At 67.6% G+C, this 9,721-nt stretch overlaps 1 protein-coding gene across 1 annotated transcript; it reads left to right on the top strand.

Annotated features, from left to right (window-relative positions):
- The first annotated feature begins 1,762 nt into the window (after window positions 1–1,762).
- FDX2 (ferredoxin 2) lies at window positions 1,763–4,695 on the top strand. Its single transcript, XM_066986481.1, is given in 5 exon segments — window positions 1,763–1,892; window positions 1,978–2,084; window positions 2,183–2,270; window positions 4,398–4,447; window positions 4,450–4,695. Coding segments are annotated over 5 exon segments (426 nt in total). The 5' UTR covers window positions 1,763–1,815; the 3' UTR covers window positions 4,554–4,695.
- Window positions 4,696–9,721: the final 5,026 nt, after the last annotated feature.

A 9,721-nucleotide genomic window follows, 5' to 3' on the forward strand; every position in this document is an offset into this window, starting at 1 on the left:
GTTAATTCCTATAATTCCTATTTCTTGCCGATTTTTGACCGTTTCCCCCCCCCCTTTCCCTCTGTCCCCCCCCTTTTTGCAGCACCGGGAGCCGCGTACCCCAAGGGGGGGGGGGTCCCAGGCTGGCCCCCCCCCCAACCCCCACGCGCTCCCCGCCTTAACCCGCTGCTCTGCGGGGGGAGGGGGGCACCTCTCGGCGCCCCCCCCCCAATTTCCTCGACATTTCAGTTGTGTGCGTGCGTGATGATTTTTTTTTTAAAGACTGAGATTTTACAATTTTTTTTTTGCCTTTTTTTAAAATTTTTTTTTCCTCGTTTTTATCGCTTTTCGGGGGCCGCCAGGCGGCGGCGCGCCCCCCCCCCCCGGGGATTCAGCCGAGCTGGGGGGGGTCGGGGGGCTTCACCCCCCCCCCTCCCATTTTTTACCCCCCCCATAACTGGACCGGCTTCCCGGGGGGGCGCACGGATGCTGGCGGCGTTTGCCTTTCTCCCCCCCCCCCCCCCTTCGTTTTGGGGGGAATTCCGGGTTTTTCAGTTGCCGCCCTCCCTCTTTTTACTGTCGACGCCGTCTGGTTTGCTGTAGGGGGGGGGGGGGGTCCGTGTCCCCCCCCCCGATCCCGGCCGGACCCCCCCCCCAAAGTAAAGCTATATTTATATCGCAGCTTCTCTGTTCTGTCAGTGCGTGAGCCCTACGGACCCCCCCCCACCTTTGGGGCCCCCCCACTTTTGGGACCCCCCCCCGACCTTTGGGACCTCCTCCCCCCACTTTTGGGACCCCTCTGACCTTTGGGTCACCCCCCCACACACACACCTTTGGGACCCCCCCCCATACCTTTGGGACCCCCCCCCATACCTTTGGGACCCCCCCCCATACCTTTGGGACCCCCCATACCTTTGGGACCCCCCCCCACACCTTTGGGACCCCCCCCCATACCTTTGGGACCCCCTTATTAATCCCCCATCTTTGGGACCCCCTGTGCCCCCCCCCCCCATTTTTGGGCCCCCCCCCATGTCTTTAGGATCCCCTTATACCCCCCCCTTGTCTTTGCGACCTCCCTATTCCCCTCTCATTTTAGGAACTCCCTTATACCCCCCCCTTATCTTTAGGACCCCCTTATATCCCCCCCCCCCATTTTAGGGACCCTCATGTCCCCCCCCATGTCTTTGGGACCCCCCCCCCGTCCCTCCCCCATTTCGGGGACACCCTTATGACCCCTCCCCCTCATCCTTGGGACCCCTTGTGTGTCCCCCCAGTATTTAGGACCCTTTATGCCCCCCCCTTGCCTTTGGGACCCCCCTCCGTCCCCCCCCATTTCAGGGACCCCATTATGTCCCCCCCATTCTTGGGACCCCTTGTGGCCCCCCCCCCCTTTAGGACCCCCTTTTGCCCCCCCCTTGTCTTTGGGACCCTCCTCTGCCCCCCCCCCCCCCCCATTTTAGGGACCCCCTTACACTGCCCCCCCCCCCTTTAGGACCCCTTAGGCCCCCCTTTATCCCCCCCCCACCTTTGGGACCCCCCCCTTAAGCCCCCCCCCTACACCACAGCCCCCCAATTCCCCCCCCCCTTTACTGGGGGGGCTAATGGCCACGCCCCCTTCCCCATAGCCACGCCCCCTTCCCCATAGCCACGCCCCCTTCCCCATAGCCACGCCCACTCTCCGTGGCCACGCCCCCACCGCAACAGCCCCACCAGGCCACGCCCCCTCCTCCCGTAGCCCCTCCCCTCAGAATACCCCCCTCCAATCGCAACCGCCCCCGCCCTGGCCACGCCCCCTCCGACAAGCCCCGCCCCCCTTTATAAGCCCGCCCCCCCGTCATGGCGGCCCGCAGAGCGCTGCGCGGCGGCCGGGCGCTGCTGCGGGGCTTCTGCTGCGCCGCGACCGGCACCGAGTGGTGAGGCGGGGGGGGGGGGGGGGGGCCGGTTCCGTGCCCGGGTTGGGGGGGGGGGGCCGGGCGCTGACGGCCGCTGTGTCCGCAGGGTGAACGTCGTCTTCGTGGACCGCAGCGGGCGGCGGGTGCCGGCGCGGGGCCGGGTCGGGGAGAGCGTCCTGCGGCTGGCGCAGCGCTACGGGCTGGAGCTCGAGGGTGGGCACCGGGGGTGTAAGAGTGGGAGGGGGGGGTGTCACCGGGCCGGTACCGAGCACCCTTCGTGTGTGTGTGTGTCCCCCCCCCCGGTGCCGTAGGTGCCTGCGAGGCGTCGCTGGCCTGCTCCACCTGCCACGTCTACGTCAGCAGCGCCCACCTCAGCCGCCTGCCGGGCCCCAGCGAAGAGTAACGGCCCCCCCGGGACCCCCCCCCCCACCTCCCCGACCCCACAGACCCGCCCCGACCCCCCCCCCCCCCACGGGCCCCATAACCCCATTAGGTATCCCACAGCCCCCCCACAGCCCCCCCCCACAGCCCCCAGCCCTCCCAGGACCTCACAGCACCCCTCAGGACCCCCCAGCGCCCACCGGGACCCCCCAGACCCCACAGCCCCCCCCGGGACCTCCCAGGACCTCACAGCGCTCCCCAGCCCCCCCAGGACCCCCCCAGAACCCCACAGCCCCATCACGGACCCCTGAGGCCCCCCAGGACCCCACAGCCCTCTCTGGGACCCCGCAACCCCCCCCCGGGACCTCCCAGGACTCTCAGCGCTCCCCAGCCCCCCCAGGACCCCCCCCAGAACCCCACAGCCCCACCCGGAAGCCCACAGCACCCCTCAAGACCCCACAGACCCCCCGGGACTCCACAGCCCCCCCGGACCCCACAACACCCCCGGGATCCCACAGCCCCCCCCCCCCCCAGACCCTCCTGGGCCCCACAGCCCCTCGCCAGTACCTCACAGCCCCCCCCCCCCCGGACCCCACAGGACCCCACAGCACCCCCCAGACTCCACAGCCCACCCAGAACCCCACAGCCCCATTAGGGACCCCACAGCCCCTCCCCGGGACCTCCCCAGACCCCACAGCCCCCACCGGACCCCACAGCCCTATTAGGGACCCCCCAGTACCCCCCAGCCCCCCCTCTGGGACCCCACAGGACCCCCCAGCCCCCCTGGGACCCCACAACCCCCCCCCCCCCCCCGGGACCCAACAGCCCCCTCCAGGACCCCTCAGCACCCCACAGCCCCTCCTGGGACCCCTAGGACCCCCCAGCACCCCTTAGGACCCCACAACACCCCCCATTAACCCCACAGCCTCCCCCTGCTCCAGGACCCCACAACACCCCCCCAGACCCCACAGTTCCCCCCCCCCCGCAGGCCCCATAACCCCATTAGGGACCCCACAGCCCCATTAGGGACCCTTGTTACTCTCCCCACACCCTATATATTCCCCTGACCCTATTTACCCGCCTTGACCCTATATGCCCCCCTGACACTATACGTCCCTCCAACCCTATACAACCCCCCGACCCTATACACCCCCCGACCCTATTTACCCCCCTGATCCTATACACCCCCTTGACCCTATTTACCCCCCCAGACCCCGTACCCCCCGGCCCTATTTACCCCCCCAGACCCTATACACCCCCTGACCCTATTTACCCCCTGACCCTATTTACCCCCCTGACCCTATATTACCCCCCAGACCCCATACCCCCCCCCGACCCTGTTTACCTCCCTGACCCTATTTACCCCCCCAACCCTATTTACCCCCCTGACCCCATACACCCCCCAACCCCATTTACCCCTGTGACCCTATACATACCCCCTGACCCCATACACCCCCCTGACCCTATTTACCCCCGACCCTATTTACCCCCCCGACCCTATACACACCCCCTAACCCCATACACCCCCCTGACCCTATACATACCCCCCCCGACCCTATTTACCCCCCATGACCCTATACACACCCCCTAACCCCATATACCCCCCTGATCCTATTTACCCCCCATGACCCTATACACACCCCCTAACCCCATACACCCCCCTGACCCTATACATACCCCCCCCGACCCTATTTACCCCCCATGACCCTAAACACACCCCCTAACCCTATACACCACCCCCGACCCTATTTCCCCCCCTGACCCTATTTACCCCCCATGACCCTATACACACCCCCTAACCCCATATACCACCCCTGACCCTATTTACACCCCTGACCCCATACAAGCCCCCTGACCCTATTTCCCCCCCCCGACCCTATTTACCCCCCCGACCCTATTTACCCCCCCGACCCTATACACCCCCTAACCCCATACACCCCCCTGACCCTATTTACCCTCCCCGACCCTATTTACCCCCCATGACCCTATACACACCCCCTAACCCCATACACCACCCCTGACCCTATTTACCCCCCTGACCCCATACAAGCCCCCCGACCCTATTTCCCCCCTAACCCCATACACCCCCCCGACCCTATTTACCCCCCCGCCCTATTCCCCCCCCTGACCCTATACGCCCCGCAGGGAGGAGGACCTGCTGGAGCTGGCCCCGCAGCTGCAGCTCACCTCGCGCCTGGCTGCCAGCTGGTGCTGAGCCCGCTGCTGGAGGGCGCTGAGCTGACGCTGCCCCCCTTCACCCGCAACTTCTACGTCGACGGCCACGTCCCCCGGCCCCACTGACGGCGGAGACCCCCGGGGGCCCCCCCCGCTCCGCCGCTGCCCCCCCCCACCCCGGTACTGGGGGGACCCCCAGGCCGGGCGGGCGGCTGCTGGCGGGGCCCCCCGGGGGGCTTCTGGCAATAAAAAAAAACCTCGTCCCTGAGCCTCGGGTCTGTACGGGGGGGGCGCGGGGGTGGACCCCCCCCCCGGGAATGGGGGGTGGGGGGGGTTGTGGGGTGTCCCTTGGGGGGGTCGTGACTGATCTGGGGGGGTCCTGACACAGCCTGGGGGGGCTCTGACACATCCTGGGGGGGTCCTGACACAGCTTGGGGGGGCGCTGCCCCATCTGGGGGGGGCCCTGACACATCTTGGGGGGCTCTGCCCCATCTGGGGGGCTCTGACACAGCTTGGGGGGGCTCTGACACATCTTGGGGGGGTCCTGACACATCCCGGGGGGGCTCTGACGCATCCTGGGGGGGGCTCTGACGCATCTTGGGGGGGTCCTGACACATCCTGGGGGGGCTCTGACGCATCTTGGGGGGCTCTGACACATCCTGGGGGGGCTCTGACACATCCTGGGGGGGTCCTGACACATCCTGGGGGGGCTCTGACGCATCTTGGGGGGGTCCTGACACATCCTGGGGGGGCTCTGACACATCCCTGGGGGGGTCCTGACACATCCTGGGGGGGCTCTGACACATCCTGGGGGGGGTCCTGATGCATCCTGGGGGGGCTCTGACACATCCTGGGGGGGGTCCTGACACAGCTTGGGGGGGCTCTGACGCATCTTGGGGGGGCCCTGATGCATCCTGGGGGGGCCCTGACACAGCCTGGGGGGGGCTCTGCCACATCCTGGGGGGGTCCTGACACATTTCAGGGGGGCTTTGTCCCATCCGGGGGGCTCTGTTGCATCTTGGGGGGGCCCTGACACATCTTGGGGGGGCCCTGACACATCCTGGGGGGCTCTGCCCCATCTGGGGGGGGTCCTGATGCACCCTGGGGGGGCTCTGCTCCATCCGGGGGGGGTCCTGACACATTTTGGGGGGGCTGTGTCCCACCTGGGGGGGGTCCTGCCCCATCTGGGGGGGCCCTGCTCTATCCTGGGGGGGGTCCTGACACATCTGGGGGGGGGTCTTTACACATCTCAGGGGGCCTCTGCCCCACCTGGGGGGGCCCTGACACATCTGGGGGGGGGCCCTGCTCCATACCGGGGGGGTCCCACCCCATAAGGGGTCCTCCCCCATCCCTGGGGGGGGGTCCAGCCCCCTCCTGGAGGACCGTGCCCTTGCTGGGGGGGGGGGTCCTGCCCCTTTTACCTGCCCCCCCTCGCCCCCCCCCCGCACAGCTGAGGCCGGTTTGGGGCCGGGGCCGGTTTAGGGCCGTGCCCGGGGGGGGGTTTTGGGCCCGTTCCCGTGGGGGGGGGCCGATTTTGGAGGGGGGGGGGGGCGCGATGGCGGAGCAGCTCTTCCAGGAGGGGCAGCCCCCCGACTTCTCGGTCCTGCAGCGCCTGCTCTGCCTCGAGCCCGAGCCCTGCGGCCCCCCCCCGGCCCCCCCGCCGCTGGGCAGCCCGGGGGGGGGCACGAGCGGGGACCCCCGGGGCCTCAGGTGGGGATGGGGAGGAAATGGGGCAGGAGGGGGGGCACAGCGGGGGCCGGTGTGTCCCCCCCCTTAACCTCGTGTCCCCCCCCTTAACCTCTTCCCCCCCCCCTTAACCTCTTCCCCCCCCCCCCGGTCCCATACCCACCCCCCCATCCTGTGACCTCCTCCCCCCCATCCCATAACCCCCCCCCCGACCCCATTACCCTCCCCAATCCCATGACCCCCGATCCCTTAACCTCTTCCCCCCCACCCCCCGGTCCCATAACCTCCCCCCCGAACCCCCTAACCTCTCCCACCCCCCATAACCCCCCCATCCCATAACCCCCCATCCCATAACCCCCCCCATCCCATAATCTCTTCCCCCCCATCCCATAACCCCCCCATCCCATAACCTCTTCCCCCCATCCCATAACCCCCCCATCCCATAACCCCCCCCAACCCCCTAACCTCTCCCACCCCCCATAACCCCCCCATCCCATAACCTCCCCCCAACCCCCTAACCTCTCCCACCCCCCATAACCCCCCCCATCCCATACCCCCCCCATCCCATAACCTCCCCCATCCCATAACCTCCCCCAACCCCCTAACCCCCCCCATCCCATAACCCCCCCCCCGACCCCATTACCCTCCCCAATCCCATGACCCCCGATCCCTTAACCTCTTCCCCCCCACCCCCCCGGTCCCATAACCCCCCCCCATCCCATAACCTCCCCCCCGAACCCCCTAACCTCTCCCACCCCCCATAACCCCCCCATCCCATAACCCCCCCATCCCATAATCTCTTCCCCCCCATCCCATAACCCCCCCATCCCATAACCCCCCATCCCATAACCTCCCCCCCGAACCCCCTAACCTCTCCCACCCCCCACCCCCCCCCCCATAACCCCCCCATCCCATAACCCCCCATCCCATAACCCCCCCATCCCATAACCCCCCCCATCCCATAACCCCCCCATCCCCCCCCCCAACCCCCTAACCTCTCCCACCCCCCATACCCCCCCCATCCCATAACCCCCCCATCCCCTAACCTCCCCCCCATCCCATAACCCCCCCCATCCCATAACCTCCCCCCAACCCCCTAACCCCCCCGACCCCATAACCTCCCCCCCCATCCCATAACCTCCCCCCCCAACCCCCTAACCTCTCCCACCCCCCATAACCCCCCCCCATCCCATAACCTCCCCCCAACCCCCTAACCCCCCCCACCCCCCTAACCCCCCCCATCCCATAACCCCCCCGACCCCATAACCTCCCCCCCCACCCCATAACCTCCCCCCTTACCCCCCCCCCCCCATACCCAGCAGCGGGACCCCCCCCCGGGACCCCCCGCTCTCCCCCCCGCCTCCTCCTCCTCCCCCCCCCCCCGGCCGCGGCCTCGCTTTCCTGCAGGAATCCGCCCGGCTCCTGGCCCCCCCCCGCGCCCCCCCCGGAACCCCCCGACCCCCCCCGGGACCCCCCGGGGCTGCCCCCGGCCTCCCCCCGCGGCCTCGACGCCCTGAGCCTCATCAGCCTCCAGTGCCGCCACCTGGCCCCCCCGGGCCGGCCCCGCAAGCAGGCGACCCCCAGGCGGGGGGCGCCCCCCCGGGACCCCTCGTTCCGCGGGGTCACCCTCAGCCTGCGCCTGGGCCCCCCCGCCGCGGGGGGGGGCGACGAAGGCTGCGGCCTCCTCATCGTCGCCCGCCGCAGGTACCCACCCGTGGGGGGGGCTGCGTGTGTCCGTCTGTCTGTCCGGGCAGGGTGCTAGGTGTCCTTTGGGTGGCTCTGTCCATCTGTCTGTCTGGGCAGGGTGCTGGGTGTCCCTTGGGTGCCTCTGTCTGTCCGTCTGTCTGTCTGTCCGGACACGGTGCTGGGTGTCCCTTGGGTGGCTCTTTCCATCTGTCTGTCCGGGCAGGGCAATGGGTGTCCCTTGGGTGGCTCCGTCTGTCCGTCCATCCATCCAGACACGGTGCTGGGTGTCCCTTGGGTGCCTCTGTCTGTCTGTCTGTCCATCCGTCTGTCTGGGCAGGGTGCTGGGTGTCCCTTGGGTAGCTCCAGCCATCTGTCTGTCTGTCCAGGCAGGGCGCTGGGTGTCCCTTGGGTGCCTCTGTCCATCTGTCTGTCCAGTCAGGGCAACGGGTGTCCCTTGGATGCCTCTGTCTGTCTGTCTGTCTGTCCGTCCATCTGTCCAGACACAGCGCTGGGTGTCTCTTGGGTGGCTCCAGCCATCTGTCTGTCTGTCCGTCTGTCTGTCCGGGCAGGGCGCTGGGTGTCCTTTGGGTGGCTCTGTCCATCTGTCTGTCCGGGCAGGGTGCTGGGTGTCCCTTGGGTGCCTCTGTCCATCTGTCTGTCCAGTCAGGGCAACAGGTGTCCCTTGGGTGCCTCTGTCTGTCCGTCTGTCTGTCCGGACACGGTGCTGGGTGTCCCTTGGGTGGCTCTGTCCATCTGTCTGTCTGGGCAGGGCAATGGGTGTCCCTTGGGTGGCTCTGTCTGTCCGTCCATCCATCCAGACACGGTGCTGGGTGTCCCTTGGGTGCCTCTGTCTGTCTGTCTGTCCATCCGTCTGTCTGGGCAGGGTGCTGGGTGTCCCTTGGGTAGCTCCAGCCATCTGTCTGTCTGTCTGTCCGGGCAGGGTGCTGGGTGTCCCTTGGGTGGCTCCGTCTGTCTGTCCGGGCAGGGTGCTAGGTGTCCTTTGGGTGGCTCTGTCCATCTGTCTGTCTGGGCAGGGTGCTGGGTGTCCCTTGGGTGCCTCTGTCTGTCCGTCTGTCTGTCTGTCCGGACACGGTGCTGGGTGTCCCTTGGGTGGCTCTGTCCATCTGTCTGTCCAGTCAGGGCAATGAGTGTCCCTTGGGTGTCTCTGTCTGTCCGTCTGTCTGTCCGTCCATCTGTCCAGACACGGCGCTGGGTGTCTCTTGGGTGGCTTCAGCCGTCTGTCTGTCTGTCCGTCTGTCTGTCCGGGCAGGGCGCTGGGTGTCCTTTGGGTGGCTCTGTCCATCTGTCTGTCTGGGCAGGGTGCTGGGTGTCCCTTGGGTGCCTCTGTCCGTCTGTCTGTCCGTCTGTCCGGGCAGGGTGCTAGGTGTCCTTTGGGTGGCTCTGTCCGTCTGTCTGTCCAGGCAGGGCACTGGGTGTCCCTTGGGTGCCTCTGTCTGTCTGTCCGGGCAGGGCAATGGGTGTCCTTTGGGTGACTCTGTCTGTCCGTCCGTCTGGACACGGTGCTGGGTGTCCCTTGGGTCGCTCTGTCTGTCTGTCTGTCCATCCGTCTGTCCGGGCAGGGTGCTGGGTGTCCCTTGGGTGGCTCTGTCTGTCTGTCTGGGCAGGGCAATGGGTGTCCTTTGGGTGGCTCTGTCCATCTGTCTGTCCAGGCAGGGCACTGGGTGTCCCTTGGGTGCCTCTGTCTGTCTGTCTGTCCGGGCAGGGCAATGGGTGTCCTTTGGGTGACTCTGTCTGTCCGTCCGTCTGTCTGGACACGGTGCTGGGTGTCCCTTGGGTGGCTCCAGCCACCTGTCTGTCTGTCTGTCCGTTTGTCCAGGCAGGGCGCTGGGTGTCCCTTGGGTGGCTCTGTCCGTCCGTCTGTCTGGGTGCACCTCGGGGCATCGCCAGCCTTTGGGTTGCTC

The sequence above is a fragment of the Anser cygnoides genome, chromosome 34, assembly GCF_040182565.1.
Source record: "Anser cygnoides isolate HZ-2024a breed goose chromosome 34, Taihu_goose_T2T_genome, whole genome shotgun sequence".
NCBI classification, from domain to species: domain Eukaryota; kingdom Metazoa; phylum Chordata; class Aves; order Anseriformes; family Anatidae; genus Anser; species Anser cygnoides.